At 40.2% G+C, this 19,051-nt stretch overlaps 1 protein-coding gene across 2 annotated transcripts in view; it reads right to left on the reverse strand.

Moving 5' to 3' along the window:
• PSD3 (pleckstrin and Sec7 domain containing 3) overlaps window positions 1-19,051 on the reverse strand; it is a 483,052-nt gene that overhangs the window by 22,661 nt on the left and 441,340 nt on the right. For both annotated transcript variants that reach the window (XM_023216635.2, XM_023216636.2), the window contains one exon: window positions 7,655-7,798. In XM_023216635.2, the coding sequence (XP_023072403.1) occupies window positions 7,655-7,798 (144 nt within the window). The remainder of the gene's footprint in view (window positions 1-7,654; window positions 7,799-19,051) is intronic.

Genomic DNA, 19,051 nt, shown 5'->3' on the forward strand with positions numbered 1-19,051 from the left:
TTTTTTTTTTTTTTTTTTTTTTTTTGAGACAGAGTTTTGCTCTTATTCCCCAGGCTCGAGTACAATAGCACGATCTCGGCTCACTGCAACCTCCGCCTCCTGGGTTCAAGTGATTCTCCTGCCTCAGCCTCCAAAGTAGCTGGGATTACAGGCATATGCCATGACACCTGGCTAATTTTGTATTTTTAATAGAGATGGGGTTTCTTTGTATTTTTAATAGAGATGGGGTTTCACCATGTTGGTCAGACTGGTCTTGAACTCCTGACCTCAGGTGATCCACTCACCTCGGCCTCCCGAAGTGCTGGGATTACAGGCGTCAGCCACTGCGCCTGGCCCTATTCTCAGATTTTATAATCTAATGGTGTGCTGAAACTTCTCCACTGGACTCATGGACTTCCACAAAGGTACTCTTGTCTGTGGATATCTGTCTAAATCAATGCTTCTGCAGGAAGATGACAACGGAAAGCTCCTATTCTGCCATCTTGCTGAAGTCACTCTATTTACCTGTTTCTTTCCATTTTTAAATGTAGCTGCTAGAAAATTTAAATTCACATATAGGTGGTTTACATTTACTTCAAATGAAAGGAACTGGTCTATATCACCTGACATTCCTGAACTGAAATATTTTTGTTCTATGTTTAACACTCTTAGAAATCTTTGTGAAGGTGACATTATCCAAAGCAAATTGGTGTTTTCATCTGTCATTCTCCTGAAAATATAGAGTTGGAACGGACCTTATCAGCTAATTCACCTAATCCCATCTCATTTCTATAACCAGGAAACTGAGGTTCACGAAGGATAACATCATGCCACATACACCAATGACAAGACTAACATGGATTCTCAATCTAGTCCTTTTTCAAATTTTATGATTTTATCTCTCAGCTTACTTGTCCTTTTCCTGCAGATAATACCTTAGCCCAAAAGAGTGACCCTTATCAGAGCAGGTGTTTCAGGCATCCAGTAAACGATTGATGAAGGAGGGATTTAAGGACAGGGAGTCATTTCAGATCACATGCTTATTATTCCTTCTCAGGTATGGCCCTAATTCTCTGCAATCATCTACTAAAACTGTGGCTCAAAGAATCCTGTTACTAGGCTCCGCTTCTCTTCAAACACAGCTGTTATCATTTAAAGATTAAAATTCAGAGCGCTTAGTCCTCTTTCATTATGTAATACAAAATGCATCTCCAAATGACAAGGCAAGGATGACGTCTGTATTATTGACTGGACTCAGGGTATAGATAAACTGTTGATCTTACATCTCTAGCTTTTGATTCATGATTGTAATACAGAATCTCTTTGACTTGTGATAGGGTTATATCCCAATAAACCCATTCTAAGTTTAAAATATCCTAAGTCAAAAATACATTCACACCACCTAACCTATTGAACATTGTAACTTAGCCCAGCCTACCTTAAATGTGCTCAGAACATTTATGTTAACTTCCAGTCGGGCAAAAATTATCTAACCCAAAGCCTCTTTATAATAAAATATTGAACACCTCATGTAATATACTAAATACTGTACTCAAAGCATACCACTTCTGTACGAGCATCAAGTCAAAAAATTGTAAGTCAAATCATCTTAATTTGGGAACCATCTGTACTTAGCATCCCACGAAAAAAAGATAAGTCTTAAATTTCCCCAAGAAGTCTATTAACCTACACTATCTCAGTTCCTCAGATCCAGACATATAATCACCTTTGTCATGTCTTCTGTGAACGAGACAGCATTTGATTCCAGGCTAGAGTGACTTACTAAGATTGAGACTTTTGCTATTGATCTTCTTTAAGTAGGTTAACAGAATTTCTCCCTTGCCTGTACTAGGAAGAACAAGGGAAATAATGGTTATCTTTGCACTTTTATGATCCAGACCCCTTGTAGCTTAATAGCTAGAAAATTTTGTTTCGGAAGGTGGGTTTGCCTTGTGACAGATGGCACTGTATTGCGATATGCCTCTGTACTGCTCCTGTGAAAGGAAAAGTGATCTAGATTATGGTCCCTAACGTGAAAAATTATTGCCCAATGTTGACAAATACAAATAAACAATCTGAGGAATAAGGCTAGGATCACAACCAGAAAATGTGCTCAAAAGGAAATAAATCACCCGCCACTACTCACTACGCAACATGACACCCAACAGTAAAACGAAAGGTTTACAACTTGAAATTTGTATTATCCGTGCTTCCAGATATGAATGGTTTTGGGCTTTCCTAATTACTGTGAATGGATTTTTTTTTTTTTTTTTTTTTGCAAATATATCAATTTTGGAAGGAATCAGGCTGTTGTAAACGTCACCAAGAACTAGAAATTCAGAAAAAGGTGCATCATGCTTCAAGAATGTCCTAGATTTTTAAGAAAATATTCTGTCCCAAGAAATTTATAAGTTTTGTTATAGTGGACATTTGTTGTTTCTAAAATTGAATTTCCCAGCCATGTGGTTGGTGTGGGCCCTGTCTTAAGCCATAAGCATATGCTACTCTGGGTTGCAATTCAGGGGTATTCAGCTGAATTCAAGTCCATTAAGTCAAATGACCTTTATTCTAAGTATTTGGTTTCAGTCATGAGGGAAGTGGACATTCTCTTTTTTTTCTGCTGGATTGGAACCTGAAAACACATACACCGGGGAAGTATCTTCCTTCTGAGCCTGAAGGGACTATTAATTCCAAGCCCATGTTCAAAGATCTAACTAATACTTAATGCATATAAAACTGGCTGCAGCCTCTAGTACAGGGTTTGCAAACTCAAAAGCCTTCAGGGACCAGAGCAAAGACACAAACTGTAGAAAGCTATCAGATGTAATATATTAATAACAGGGAATGGTGGGAAGGACAAGGCCTGTCTTTCCTAAACGTATTTAAATTACAATGAAAACAAATACAACATTAGGTTGGCCAAAGAAAACACGTTGACATTAGGTGGGCTGGCAACATAAAATTCACTGGCATTGTGTCAGCTGGTTTTCTACCTTGTTTTACAACCACCTGAAAGCCAGCTACTAACCCGACCTTCTGCAATTCCTCTGTAGTAAATCTCTTGCAGCCCAGTCATGGTTTTAATAGATTTGGGATGTGGTATCTTCTTCCTCTCCCTACTCAGGTCCAGCTCAACTTAAGGATTATGTTAACATCTGTAATCATCTTAAATGTTGCATCTGTAACATCTTAAATGTTGCAGGAAAAATATCTTGAAATAAACAGCATCATCTTCTTCTAGTTGTTGTTTCTAAAGCTGAAGAAACACAAAATAGAAACATGAGGGCCAACTGCATTGCTGTCAAGGGAATTTCTTTAATGGTTCTGGGTCTTAAGGGGCCCAGGTGTTTTCCAGAACAGCTCAACCAACTGTGCTTTGTTTGGAGCCTTGTAAATTTTTACATCTGACACAAAACATCCATCTGCCCCAGAACTTGATCTGTTTCCCAATATACCAGAAGCACAGGGATCAAATTAAATATTTTTCAGTAAAATGAGAACTGAATAAAACAGAGAAAAGTTAATTTATAAGGAAATGTGGTTATTTCTGATACTTATTTCTTGAAATTGGGAAATGATGGTGAGTTTCTCAATGTAGACTTGTCATGCTTAAAGGCTCTTTCATAAGTAAGATTAGATTTCAAGCCACAGCTTGGAGGTTACTGATTCAGTCGAAAACAAGACATGTCTTCCCTTAGAATGCAGTCAATGGCGACAGCCCACTCTGAGTCAAATTTGCTGCTTTCACTTTAGAGTTCAGTCAATGGCGAGAGCCCACTCTGAGTCAAATTTGCTGCTTTCACCTTAGAGTTCAGTCAATGGCGAGAGCCCACTCTGAGTCAAATTTGCTGCTTTCACCTTAGAGTTCAGTCAATGGCGAGGGCCCATCCTGAGTCAAGTTTGCTGCTTTCATCTTCGAGTTCAGTCAATGGTGAGAGCCCACTTTGAGTCAAGTTTGCTGCTTTCACCTTAGAGTTCAGTCAATGGAGAGAGCCCATTCTGAGTCAAGTTTGCTGCTGTAAGTAAAAGTGAATCTTCTTTCTAACAGGCTAAGATGGAAGCTTCCTTGCTCTCTGTAGATTTTTTCTTAAACTCTGAACCTATGCATTTACCAGAATTTTTAATTATTTACTGTCAGTCAGAGTTTGGACAGTTTCTAAGGCATAGAAAGAGCGGTAAATTTGGCTCACCATGAAGCACTGTTTGTACTCAAAGCAACCTGGGATTTAAACAACTGAAATGCATAAATTAGGAACACTCCTGGTGTTATTACTAACAGCTTAATATTCTGCCAGAATAAAAGTGTTTTTTTCCATATGAAGACTTGTGAAAATGGTTAAGAATCGCTCTGAAACCAAGGGAGGCCCTGAGGAGGACCCACCATAGGAGGAGGGGAGAGCACCCATTCATGCCTGGATCTTCCCTGGTGATTAAAGTCCCTCTTCCTGTCACTGCCCATCTGTGGGCTCCCACTGAACTGCAGACACTGCTGTCTGCTCTCACCTGGGTGAGAACACACACCAGGTTTGTGTTCATGGGAGCTTCTGGTGCTGTTAAAATAATGAATACTAAGGTTTCTCAGAGAATTACTTCCTCTGATGTTATCTTTTATATACAATAATAAAATTTCATGCATGTTGTCAACAAATGTGCATCAATTAGTCAGTGTTTTAGAAGCTGGGAAAATATCAGTAACTCTCATATTGCCTATTCAGGAAATACTGCTTATGAAGCAAAGGATGCTGTGCAAAGACTCTCTGCAAGCACTCACAAGAGACAAATTCTGGTGGCTGCAATAACAGCAAAGTGGACTCTATCTGATATATGACTTCAATGTTAATTTAAATTACTGAAAAACAATTGTTCACTTTTTAAAAAGCACTACTTTTACAAAATCCTTTTTAGATGACAGCTGAAATTTTCCCTATTTCATGACATAAATATCAGCTGTACCAAGTCAGGGATCCTTGCGCCTTTCTGATAGACACAGGTGAAGGAGCTTGACAGACAAGCCAACCTGCCTGACATATTAGCATATGGCTCTGATTTTAATGAGTCCTGGAATGCAGTCTGCAAGCTCGCTGAGGTGACGATTTGATGAAATCAAGACTTAATCCCTGCAAAGCCTGGTCTAACTTCACATCAGAGATTGAAAATGCTGGCTCTTGGTGGGTTACATTTTCAGAAAAGAGGTAGTGCTGTAGACTCAAAAGCAGGGAGGGCTCCTAGCTATGGCAACCTTTCCATGGCCTTGCGGCCACCCCCCACCTCCCGGGGACATGCTCTTCCCCCTTTGGCATCAAGGGCTCCAGTGAGTTGCTGAATGCTGCAAGCTGGGACTGAGGTGTTGGGAAATTTAATTAGTGTGTGTGAAACCAAAAGGGCCTATGGCTTAAAGCCACTCCAGAAGTGTGAAGAATAATAATGGCTTTTTGAGAACCCCCATTTCCCAAGAATGAACAAGCCTGGGGAAAGATGAGCTGCCTAGCTTTTTGTTGTTGGTTTCTTCATTTATTTATTTTTTGAAATTTTTCAAGTCTTCTGCTGATAAGACTTCTACAGGTTTTGCTAAGAAACTTTCACCTTTACCAAAATAAATATTTCTCTTAGTATAGTTCTCTGCCCAGAGCAAGGATTTGCTTCACCATGAAGAAAACTAGTACCTGGATCTGTAGTGGAAGTGCCATTTTTTGAATCAAATGCTACATTTGGTAACAGAAATATTATAACTCAGAGACTTTTTAAGGCTTCCATGAAACTGTATCCAACTCAGCAAGCACATGTAGAGCAAGGGCTGGAAATGAACTCAGGATCATAGTTTTGGGTAGGGGGAGGTATTATGGAATCCACTACAGGTACAAAGACAGGTGAAAATAACTTCACCTTAAACAAATTGTGGCAAGTACTGTAACAGATGAATCCCAGCTAGTATATCTAGATCTGGTTTTTCATAGGAGGAATTTGGACTGTATCTCAAAAGACGAACAGGGCTTTCAGAAAAGAAGATGACAAGGAAGAGCATCCTAGGCAGAGGAAAGTAAGTGAACAAAGGTATAAACGTGTGTTTGGGGAGAGTGGGCAGAAATGTGACTAACGTAGGGAGGCCCGTGCGGGAAAGACGGAGGTCGTGGAAAGGTGGAGACGCCAAATCCTCCCCAGTGAAAGAACTGAGACTTTCTTCAGGATGTAATTGGGGGAGGGGAGTGGGGGAAGCTGTAGGCAGCTGTTGAGCAGAGGAACGCAGTCACCTGGGTTGAACCTCAGAAAAACAACTGGCCAAAGGGTTTACGATGAACTGAAGAAAGGAGGGCGGAGTGAGAGAGGAGAAAGCCAGGACTCAGCACAGGAAGTAGTCATGAAGCAACGCAAGGAAGGGACAGGTGTGAGACGCCGCAAAGACTGATCGCCAGGATGTGGACACTTAGCAGATTTTAAATTTCAAGCCTGAGGAGGAAATCAGATGGTAAGATGAAAACAAAGGAGAGGAATGATGAGAAGTAAAAGGGATCAGAGCTACGGTGAACAAGAACGGCTAAAGGCAGATTCAGCACACCCAACGGAAAAAACAAAAAACAAAAAAGATCAAATTAGTCAAAATAATTAATTCTTTTTATTTTGTATTGCATGCTACCTATTTTTTTTTTTTTTTTTTTAAAAAAAAACACTTTAAATGTTTGAAGGTAGAGGCTAAGGTGGTCTAATCCTGACATTAATTTGGAAGAAAAGTGAGCCACGGAAATATTTGGAAATACACTGTTTTCAATGTGTGTTTAAATTTTACACTTTTCTTTTTTTTGTGTGTGTGTGTTTTTGAGATGGAGTCTCGCTCTGTTGCCCAGGCTGGAGTGCAGTGGCCGGATCTCAGCTCACTGCAAGCTCCGCCTCCCGGGTTCATGCCATTCTCCTGCCTCAGCCTCCGGAGTAGCTGGGACTACAGGCGCCCGCCACCTCGCCCGGCTAGGTTCTTGTATTTTTTAGTAGAGACAGGGTTTCACCATGTTAGCCAGGATGGTCTCGATCTCCTGACCTCGTGATCCACCCGTCTCGGCCTCCCAAAGTGCTGGGATTACAGGCTTGAGCCACCACGCCCGGCCAAATTTTACCCTTTTCTATGCCAGAGCATATGGATCCTTACCATTCTTTTTAATAAGCATACTCACTGCATAGATGGATGGGCCACAACTTAATTTATCAGCCCCCTTCTGAAGGGCAGTGGGTGGCAAGAAGAAAAATGCATGTTGATGCCGAACAGCAAGAATGTGCAGGGAAAAGCTGATGCCTCACATCCCTCTGCAGCTCATTTCCTCCCCTGTGCTTTTTTTGACTCCGATTCTGCCGGAAGAGACACAGGGACACAGAAGGCAGCTGTCTACCCTGGCATGTCCCTCTACTGTGCTTTTTCTTCCCCTCACAGCGGGCGCACACTATTCCAACCAGGCAGGCTATTTGCTTTTAAGTGTATAAACTGGCAGTTACTCTTTGATGTTTGTTTGGCACTTAAACAGAATCACAAACAAGAGCGACCACTTTGACCTTGCCAGGAGCTCCCAAATTAGAGCCAGGGGCAAGGCACGCCTCTCTCAGTGACAGTAACTGCAAAGAAAGATACCGCCTCACGGACAGATCCTAAGATAACTCAGAAATCAGCATTTACTAACATTTGGGTGCAACACACCTCAAACTCCAGATAGTGGTCTTTCAGTTTGTACTCATCGACGTCCTTGGCTTTGACCTTCTTGTCGGGGGGATATGAGCGGTGCTCGGCCAGCTCGGTGGCGATCTGCTTCAGCTTACTTTCATGTGACTTCAGTTGCTCCTCCTGCAGGAAATCGTGATGCCATTTAGTGTTCAAAAAAGCAAGTCAGTAACAAAGCACAGCATATTTTAAAAAAAATCCCTTGCGCTGAATGACTTTAACTCACTGAAACAGCCCAATGTGCCTCTGCTGCCACATCCTTCCAGCTTTCTCCCGCCAGGGTCCACATATTTCCTATATTCCTTCCCAGGATGGCAATCAAGGCCAACCTCTTTAACTAGGTCCCTTGTCATAAAACCAAATGGCTTCAGAGCTCTTTATCAGGTGTAACTGCCCCTGAGTTGGGACCAGGCCTTAAGAGATACCCTGACAGGCATGTCACCAGCTGAACAGTTAAGCACCTAGCATGGAAGCTACACACCTTGGCTTCCCCATTTCATGCCCACTCAGCAATGCTGCCAGCTTTCCCATCCATCACACGGAATGAATTGTATGTGTGCATAGTTTTTTTTTCCTTTTTGAAAGAAGCAGAGCTATGAAGAAATATTTCTTCTCTGAAGCTTATCAGATGATATTCTAAAAAATGCACCTATCTTGCTTCTCTCCAAAGCAGCAGAGTTCTTAGTTCCTTCAACTTTACTGAGTCAAAGCAGCAAATCAATTAAAATGTATCTACCTATTTAGCAATTACTGCCTTAATAGCATTATTATAGGTACCATGTACCAATGCAATATGGTTGATCCTGCGTCAAAGGACTTCCATTCTAAGGGTACCATTTATATCACCTTAGCAATAGGCTACCTAGAAAGATATGTTGCTGAACCTTCTGCCAGCATTTTAAAAACATTCTTGGAATTCTCTTGCATTCTTGAAAATGTATGACTCCTTACTGTTCTAGTTTCACATGCAAATTATCCAAATTTCACACGTACAATAAGATAAATGGGTGAAGGCAAATGAAACAAATCTCGTTACATTAGGTGATAAAAGTATTTCATGTAACACCAACGTAATTGCAGAATACAAAAATCTTGTAGAATGAGGGGAGTAATTTTTTACAAAACCAGAAAATGAATAACTATGGTCACCATATTAAGATTATATAACATTATCGTAAATTTAAAAAAAAGATGTCCAGAAATTATGAGTATCACATATAATATCTTAGGGACTTTTGTAATAATTAAAAGCCAAACAACAAAAACAAACTCCAAGTCAAAAACCATCAAAATAGAAGACAACAATGACAAGTAAAAAGCAGAGTACACGAATGGAAAAATGAACAAGAAAGGTGGCAGGAACACGTGGAGTGATCTAAAAATGACAAGACTCATTTCTAAACGTCAGTTATAACAAAACAAAATGAAACACTCTGAGAAGTCCCAGAAAAGGAAGAAGGAGAAAAGAAACCTATTTTGAGATTTTAGAAAGGAGTCTACATCTCCAAACCTATTATTTATGTACTGATAATGCTGAATGTCAAAAATGCTTCAGGTAGCTTTTATTTACAACTTCTTACTCAGCTATTACTTTCACCCAAGGGGACTATCAACTATGTTATGGATTGAATATGTCCACTCAAAATTAACCTTCAGTGCAGCTGTACTTGAAAATGGGATTCCTAAATAAGTAATAATGGTTAAATGAGGTCATAAGAGTGGGGCATATATCCAATAGGATTAGTGCCCTTCTAAGAGGAGACACTGTATGCAAGGACCCAGGGAAGGCCATCACGGCCATCCACAGCCGTAGGGGAGAGCCCTCACCAGACATCAACTCTGCTGGCACCTCCATCTTGGATTTCCAGCCTCCAGAACTGTGAGAAAATAGATGTCTGCTATTGAAGTCACCCAATCTATAGTATTTTGTTATGGTAGCCTGAGCTAAGACAAACTATATCGAAAGTTTTTATTTCTTTCCAAGTTGTTTTCCTTTGTGTATTTACTGCAATATGTAAATTACCTAATAGACTTCCTGACAAATGCTATTTAGTGACTAGACCACTTCAAAAAATAAAAGCATGAAGTATTTTCCTTCTTTTCTAAAAAAATTTCAGTTATATAAAAAGTCATATTGCCATGTCAACAAATCAAAACAAAACCAGAAGTGTATTCTCGAGGTTTTACACTTTATATAAAAACTAATGAAAGTCTTTCTTTGTAAACTTTTTTTTCACAGAACATGTTTTTAAGATTTATCTACATGTATGCTCTAGTTCCTGTCTTTTTTTTTTTTTTTTTTTTTGATTTTGAGACAGAGTCTCGCTCTGTCACCCAGGCTGGGGTGCAGTGATGTGATCTCGGCTCCCTGCAAGCTCCGCCTCCCGGGTTCACGCCATTCTCTTGCCTCAGCCTCCCGAGTAGCTGGGACTACAGGCACCTGCCACCTCGCCTGGCTAGTTTTTCATATTTTTTAGTAGAGATGGGGTTTCACCGTGTTAGACAGGATGGTTTCGATCTCCTGACCTCGTGATCCGCCCTTCTCGGCCTCCCAAAGTGCTGGGATTACAGGCTTGAGCCACCGCGCCCGGCCTAGTTCATGTCTTTTAATCATTGTGTAATACCCCATTGCAGGATACATTACAATTCTGTTTAAGGATATTTAGTTTGTTTTCAGGTTTCCTGTTTTGGGATTATTTTTTTCCCTGTTATAAGTGATGTTGCAACAGACATTCTTACACATGTCTCCTAGGGAATCTGAACAAGGGTTTTTCTATAGTGTGTCACCAAGAGTTGGCAGTTCTGGGTCTCAGAATATGCACATCTTTAAGATGACTGTTTTCTAAAGTGTTTTTATCTGTTTACATTTCCACAGCAGGTCTGAAATTTCTCTTTCTTTTACGTCCTTGTCAAAATGTCATGTTATTATATTTGTAAATTTTTGCAAATTTCATAGGTAAGAAATAAACCACCGTGATTTGAATTTACATTTCCCTGAATATGAGCGAGGATGAGGTTTTGTTCACAGGTTTACTGGATTTCCCCTACTGTGAATTACCGGACCCATTTTCCTATTGGGTTGTTTGCCTTTGAAAGAATAGATTTGTATCAGTACAACAGGTATTTATAATGTATGTTAAGAAACCAAACTCTTTATATTTTTGGTTAAGAAATAATTAGAATCCAATAATAGAATCCAATTTATTTTTTTAAAAAATAAGATTTTAGGTAATTTGGTAAAAGAATTTACAAACTTCTTTTTTTTTTTACTTTGGATCTATGCAAATATGCTTTTAGATGTTTGCTACTTCTAAAAGCTTTAGATTTAGGCTTTCCAATCTTGAATATTCAAATGCCTCTCTTTTTCTGTTGAATAAATCCCAATTTCTACTTATTTTAATGAGGAATACAGGCTAGAATGACAATATGCACAACACCTTATGTTTTTCACTTTCCTCCCCATACCAGTACTGGCCAGGGTTTGTTCACTGTTACCAAGCCATGTTTCATAAACTTGCTTCTACAGTAGCATAAAGGGCTAGTCATTTAGGCTATATTTTTATGAAGAAACTAATCGAAGAAGTGCTGATGTTCAATGAGAAATGCTTCATGACTATTTCATTGCCATCATAGGGCAGGAGTCAATAAAGTAAACTCAAAATAAAGCATTTTAAAATCACATTTCCTTAAATCTGTCCATTTTGAACAGTGAAATAAAGATGCCAAGTGGCTCTTATGGACATAGCTTGACCATGCAAATTATTCCAGTGCTAGAATCCCATGGCAAGAAAGATACAAATTTTACACAAACACACACACACACACACACACGGTAAAAAAACAAAGGGAGAGAGAGGATGCAGCCATGGAACTATCACATTCTCAGACTCAGGACAATTATATTTGTCATAGACATGATGAAGAAAGAGAAAGTAGGTATTTGCCTCCCTCCCCCGCTTTTGTCTTTGCTTTTACAATTCTTTAGGGATGCATACATACTGTTTTTATAAGACAATACTAGCAAAAGAGATTTCAGAGATGGCAGAAAAATATTATATCTGACAAAGAAAAGGCATGGAGATAAAAAATAGCACAAACTCATAAAATTGTTTTAAGCTAGGAAGTGACAATTAGAAAAAAATTAAATTGAAACTACCAGATACAAGAAAAGTTGTTGCTGTGGTTACATGTCAATAGATTTAAATCATTAAGACCTTTCATAATATACACAATAACATTTTATCTAAAAGGCAAGTTTTTGAAGTCACTTAGGATTTCATTTACTCAGATTAGGGGCTAATACCCAAAGTATATAAGGAACTCAAACAACACAACAGCAAGAAAACAGAGCAATTAAAAAATGGGCAAAGGACTTTGCTACAGTTTCGTTGTATCCCCTTCAAACTTCACATTGAAACCTAATCCTCATTGTGCAGTAGTAAGAGCTGGTGCCTTCTGGAAAGTGATCGAGTCCCTCATGAAGGGAAAATGTCTTCATCAAAGTGCTGGAGGGATCTAGGTCAGGCCCTTTTTTGCTCCTCTGTCTTCTGTCATGTGAGGATACAACATTTGTTCTCACAAATGCTGTGAGGAAAATTTGGAAAACTGTATGAAAGCTCCTCAAAAAACTAAAAATGGAATTACCAAATAATCTAGCAGTCCCACTTCTGAGTATGTAGCCAAAGAAATGAAATCAGTATCTCAAAAAGATGTGGCATTCTCATGGTGAGACCATGCCGTGTCTTCTTCAAGAAGAGGGAACAGCTCTTGGCTGCAGCATCATTCACAAGAGCTAAGATCTAGAAGAGAGCTACGTGTCCGTTGACAAATGGGTAAGGAAAATGTGGTATATATACGCAATGGAATATTACTTATTCAGCCTTAAAAAAGAGGAAATTCTGTCATTTGCGACAACATGGATAAACCTGGACGACATTTTGCTAAGTGAAGTAAGTCAGGCACAGAAAGACAGACAGTGGATGATCTCATACATAGAATCTAAAACAATCGAACTCATAGAAATAAGGAGAATGGTGGTTACCAGAGGCTGGGGGCGAAAGACTGGGGAGATGCTGATCAAAGGACGAGAAACACCAGACAGGAGGAGTAAGTTCTATTGTGTATCATGGTGGCTAGAGTTAACAATAATGCACTGTGTGTTTCAAACTTGCTCAAAGAGTAGAATTTAACTGTTCTTACCATAAAAATGTGACATAGCAAAACACCTGGAAATATATATAATTATGATATGGTCAATTAAAATTGTTAAAAAGGATTTCACTTTTTCCTATTTATATAGTACCTGGGTTTTGAGAAAAAGTTCATAATTTCCTTTAACATATTAAGCTCTAATTTCATCTCTATGAAGACAGTATTGTTTAACTGATGAGGCAATGGGAACAGGCAACTTGGCTGCTGAAGATCTTGCAGTGTGAGTCACGGGCTGACCTGGAGTTACAGTCCTTCTCCCCTGATGCAAAGCCCAGGATCAAGGGCCAGAAATCAGTTTTTATCTTTTCATACCAAGTATAAGACTTACATAGTACTTATCATGGAGAGAAGGATGAGAGAACAGCTGTGAAAACTTAAAGGAAACAATAAAATAGAAATGCAGATGGCACCAAGAGGGAAAGGAGGAAGAATGAGAGAGAAGAGAGAAAGAACTGGGGAACAGAGAACACGTTTATCCATTTATCCATCCGTGAACCTCACCGAGCGCCCACCACAGCAAGCACTGCGCTGGGTACTGGGAGTAAGAAGAGGGAACAGCCACAGTGGCTGCCACCAGTCTTTTCCTTCAAGCTGTGGGATACAGAATCCTCGATGTTCTATGGTGGAAGAGAACCTGGCCACTGTCCTTTCTACCCTCTTTGTCTTAGAGAAGATGGAGATCCAGAGAGTTCAAGCAGTTGCTCCAGTTCAGACACAAGGACAGAGTGACAGAAGCCACATTCTCCCAACTTCTATCATCAAGTCACCTCAGAACAGCCTTCTGAAATCCAAAGGGCTGCTAACAACATAGCTTCAGCACATTCTCTTACTTGACAGATCAATCCTGAACTCAGCTTTTCAGAGCTCTTGGTAAACTCCACTGCTGCCGGGTCTCCTCTGCTATAGCTCTCAAACGTGCAGGCTAGACTAAGGGTTACTCACTTTGCTCCAAATTCCACTCAAAACCTGTGTTACGGGCTGGGCCTGGTGAGTCATACCTGTAATCCCAGCACTTTGGGAGGCTGAGGCGGATCACTGAAGGTCAGGAGTTCGAGACCAGCCTGGCCAACATGGCAAAACCCTGTTTCCACTAAAAATACAAAAATTAACTGGGTGTGGTGGCATGAGCCTGTAATTCCAGCTGCTCAGGAGGCTGAGGCAGGAGAACTGCCTGAACCCAGGAGGCAGAGGTTGCAGTGAGCCAAGATCACGCCACTGCACTCCAGCCTGGGCGACAGAGTGAGACTCTGACTAGATAAAGAAAAAGAAAAAGAAAAACAAAACCACACCTGTGTTATTCCATATTGCACCATCTCTTCCTCTTCTGCATTACTGCAGCACTTCAATGTCTATCTCACATGCTTAGCACAAAATACACCCTGACCTGTGTGTGAGTTCTATCTCCTTTCCTGATTACAAACTCTTAGAAAGGCAAAACAGGTCACTTTTTTCCTTCTCTTAAATCCTCCAGCATCCAGTGAAGTGTTGAGCAGAGAGACAGTATGTGGCAGCTTTTGCTTTATAGACATTACCTGCCTAACATTAACAAATACCTTAAGCTCTCAGAAGTTGAGGGCCAAGGTCATTGTCTCACCTATTTTTATGATGCCCACAAAACCTAACATAGTAACATAGTACTTGCTATACCGGATCTTCCGTAAACAGTAGCTGAACAAACAGATTTTTTTTTTTTTTTTTTAAAGTGAAGGTGCAGAGGGGAGGGTTTAGACTGTTTCCATTGTGCTGTCTTAAAGGAGACAGATGATTTTGAGGGTAATAATATATTTAGGGATCTCCAGGGCAACTTATAAGTCAAACTGCTAAACACTGGAACCCTTCTCAAAATGAAGTGGTACAGAATTTAGAATACAGACCAGCTGTCTTTCAGTCAGTTTGAGGGAGGCCCACTCCAAAAGACTGTTTCATAATTTCATGTTTAACACAGCTTTAGACCTTAAACAGTGTTTAATGAGTGTAAGCAAAATAGCTTCCACAAGATTTAATTACTTGTTTTATTGGGTACTTAATATATATTAAATACAGACCTCTAAGAAATGAACTAAAAAAAACGATCCATTCTGGAAAACTGTGGGTACCAATTAAGACCACATCAGAGAGTTTGAATGTGAAAAAATGAGTCAGTTAAGGGTAAGTGACATAATTAGAATCATATTTTAGTCAGAACTGTAAAGGATGGATCAGAAGGATATAATATTAGTGGAAGAGAGATCACAAGTGGTTATAGAAATCATCTGGGTCAGATTATTCCAAAGTGGGGAGTGTGCAGCCCAGGCAAAATGACCCACTGGGGAGAATTTTAAAATCAGTAGTGAGATATAATTAACATACCATAAAAATACCTTTGCATACCTAACTGTGCTGAACTCATTTATGAGTTTTCAAAAATTTTAATAGATCCCTAGGCACTGGGAAAAAATTTAGTTTTCTTTTAATTTTTTTAAATCTCAGCACTATAAAATGTTAAGGCTTACTAATATTTCCTACTGGGATTGACAGTAGAAAATGTAGTTTATTTTATTTAAAAAGGCATCATATATTAGAAGGTACCTGCTGAAATATTTAGTACTGGGATGAGGTGAATAGTCAAAAAACTGAGGAGACCAATGATCTAGGTAGAATATGACAAAAATCTGAAGGAGTAGGTGTAGAATATGAAAGATATTGGCCAGGCACGGTGGCTCATGCCTGTAATTCCAGCACTTTCGGAGGCCGATGCAGGCGGATCACCTGAGGTCAGGAGGTCAAGACCCGCCTGGCCAACATGGTGAAACCTCGGCTCTACTAAAAATACACACATTAGCCAGGCATGGTGGTGCACGCCTGTAATCCCAGCTACTTGGGAGGCTCAGGCAGGATAATCACTTGAACCTGGGAGGTGGAGGTGGAGGTTGCAGTGAGCCAAGATAGCACCACTGTACCCCAGCCTGGGTGACAGAGTGACTTTGTCTCAAAAAAAAAAAAGAAAAAAGAAAAAAGATACTTAGGAGGTAGAAGTGACAGGACTTTATGACAGAAAGTGTGGAAATGGGTGGGTGGGGGTGCGGTGAAGAAAGCAACTACAAGAATGACCTCCCCTGAAATCCCACAGCCCCTAAGGTCAGCTCCACTCGACTCTGAGCACCACAGCCTTGTGGTCACACTACAGAACAAAAGGAGGGGTGGGGGTTACTTCAGTGTGAGAATCAAGCATAGGACTGGCTTTGCTTCTGATCAGTGTCCATCACAAGTCTGACCAAAAGAGTATTTAGTATCCATGGATTCAAACTTATTTATATGAGAATGGTTGGAATTCAAAGAAAACAGGCCTAGATATCAGGAAATGAAGACGTCCCGGGGCACCATTCTCTGAAGAAGCAAGGAAAGACTTAGGGGAGGCAGAGGTTCCTACACTGCAGTGTCTAAGTGGGATCTGGAGCCACCTGCCGGCCTGGAGTGGAAGAGAAACACACACGTGTCCCTGGGCCCCAGCCTGGACGTGAATGACCTGGTGGGGCTGGGAAATGTGCATTTTATGCAAGTCCTCACACAGCTGTTGTGCACACTGAAATTTGAAATGACTTCTCTGGTGGGCAGAAAGGGAGGTCGTGAGCAGACTGTGAACAAGGCCAGCCATGCAGTTCTGTGCGTGGAGAGCTACACCAGAAGGAGAAGCAAAACTTGTATTTTCAAGCTAGTTTTTCCACCCCCAACAGAAGAAAAATGTGCTCTGGTAACACTGTCATGAAAAACAAAGAAGGGACTCCTCCTACACAGCAGAGTTGTGCAGAAACTACCACGCCGCACCGGCAATAATCAATTTCAATGATTAAGGCTAATGTGTTTTGCATAAAAGACGAGGACAAATTAAAGCAAAGCCCACAAATGACAGAGTGACACTCTGTCTTGCAAAAGCACCAAACAATCTTTTAATTGAATGCCTAATTTTTTCCCAACACTGTTTATCTTTATCAGCATTTCCAGCAAGGCACTCACGTTTTTATACCTGTATTTTGGAAAGTACAATTACCCAAAAAGGTCTAGCATTTAGGGGAGTCAGAGCCAGGTTGTGCGGGTATGGGGAAAAAAAAAGTAGCTGGTCTCATGGCTTCAGATCCACTGGCTAAAGCAGTGTTCTCAACAGGAGTGGGTTGGATTTTGACCCCAGGAGATATGTGACAACGTCTGGAGACATTTTTGGTTGTTAGAATTGGGGGGTTCCTATTGGTATCTAGTGAGTAGAAGCTGGGGACATGGCTAAAAATCCTACAATTAATAGGGCAGCCCCCCATGACAAAGAATTATCCACACCAAAACATTAACGCTGCTGCGGTCGAACACGCCTGGGTTAAAGGATGGGAGCTAGTCTTTGCGGTACTGGAGGAATCCTACGGGCAGCCAGACATCTTCCAGGGTTTGCTGGAGGCGCACTATGACCCCAGCATAGATATCCCCAAGAGCCTCAGGGGCTACTCCAAATACATGCTTGATTTTACATATATGTTTCTCAAAGGTAAAAATGTTATCTTTACAAACAAACATTATGACTTGGCAAAGAAATTATACAGAGCTGTTGATAGAAAAATCCTTAAAAACATTCTTGAACCATCTCACTTTTCTGGATGGAAAACTGAGGCCCACAAAGCAAGTGCTGGGTGATGTAATTCAGTGGTGTGGCAGGATCGGGAGGGTGGGGATCATCTCATTTCTTTCCAAGTAAGTTAAATTCCTGAAGTGATACGGTTACGTTGTCTTACATGATACTGGAGGATAGTTCTTTTTGGTTATTAGTTTCTTATTTAAAATCTTCAATCCATAATTCTGATGATACCACATATGCATTTTTTGGCATCTCTGTGGATTTTTGTCCAAAATGAAGGAAGACGTTTTAAAAAATTATGCATTCTATTTTTGGTTCCAGGGTAAGTCATCTGTTTGAAATAAGAGTGCTTACCCTGATAAATGTGTTTGCTTGCCTGTTCTGGTAAAAACGCCAACAGATGAACACATTCATTTTCATGTGCATATCACTTACTAGTATACAGTCCCTAGATAAATAGGAAAGCAGTATATTTTTTAAAGTATCAAGTAAACCGAACTGTAGATTTTACAGTGAGCGAAAATCAAGGTAACACCCATATATTGCTCTAAGCTGCATACATCTTCCACGAATGACATGCTTATTAACAGCCCTCAACTCACCTTCTCCGCTGGATCTTTTATAGAACTCAATGTGAGAAAGACCCAATCTACTGAAAAAGAACAATGGGAAAGTCCATTGTCAAATTAATAAGAGCAAAACTCAATTTTGGAAGGTATTCTTTTGCATCTAGCTACTCAATTTTTTCCCTCCCCTTACATCCTGTAATGTGGTTTACCTTTTATAAGATATATGCTTTATGTGGTATGCTGTTTATGTTAAGTACCCACATTTAAAGCAGAGAAATGCATTTACTTTAAGAGTTCATATTTTAGTTGGATAGATGGAGACGTCCACCAACACATCTTCTGATCATCAATAAGAGTATTCCCTTTCTCTTAAAGTCGTAGTGTACTTATTATCCTTAAAAATTAAATGCCATTGTGTCCTGTATGAACTGTACAGTAAAAGTAATGCTTACATGTAAGCGTTCAATATATCTTAATGATAATTATGAATTAAAAATCAGAAGAATCTTCCCTGAAACCATGGATTCCTCCTTCTTACTACTAGTATTTCTGTTTTTTATAACTATGACAAGACTTGAGCACATTCCCCTCCTCCACTTCCTTTTTACCTTCTATTCATTCCCCCATCAAAGAAGGCCAATGTGGTTTCTATTTGCATGACTCCACCAGAACTGGTCTTGCTAAGGTTATCCAGTGATACAGTTTGGATGCTTGTCCCCTCCAAATCTCATGTTGAAATCTGATCCCCAATGTTGGAGGTGGGACCTGGTAAGAGGTGTTTGGGTTATGGGGGTAGTTCCCTCATGAATGGCTTGATGCCACCCTTAGGATAATAAGGTAGTTCTTGCTCTATCAGCTCAAGTGAAAGTGGGTTCTTAAAAAGAGCCTGGCACTTTCCCTTCCTCTCTCTCTTGCCATGTGACACATCTGTTTCTCTTTCCCCTTCTACCACCTTTTGATGCTTCCTGAGATTCTTACCAGAAGCAGATGCTGATACCA

Source organism: Piliocolobus tephrosceles, chromosome 7 (assembly GCF_002776525.5).
Source record: "Piliocolobus tephrosceles isolate RC106 chromosome 7, ASM277652v3, whole genome shotgun sequence".
NCBI lineage: Eukaryota > Metazoa > Chordata > Mammalia > Primates > Cercopithecidae > Piliocolobus > Piliocolobus tephrosceles.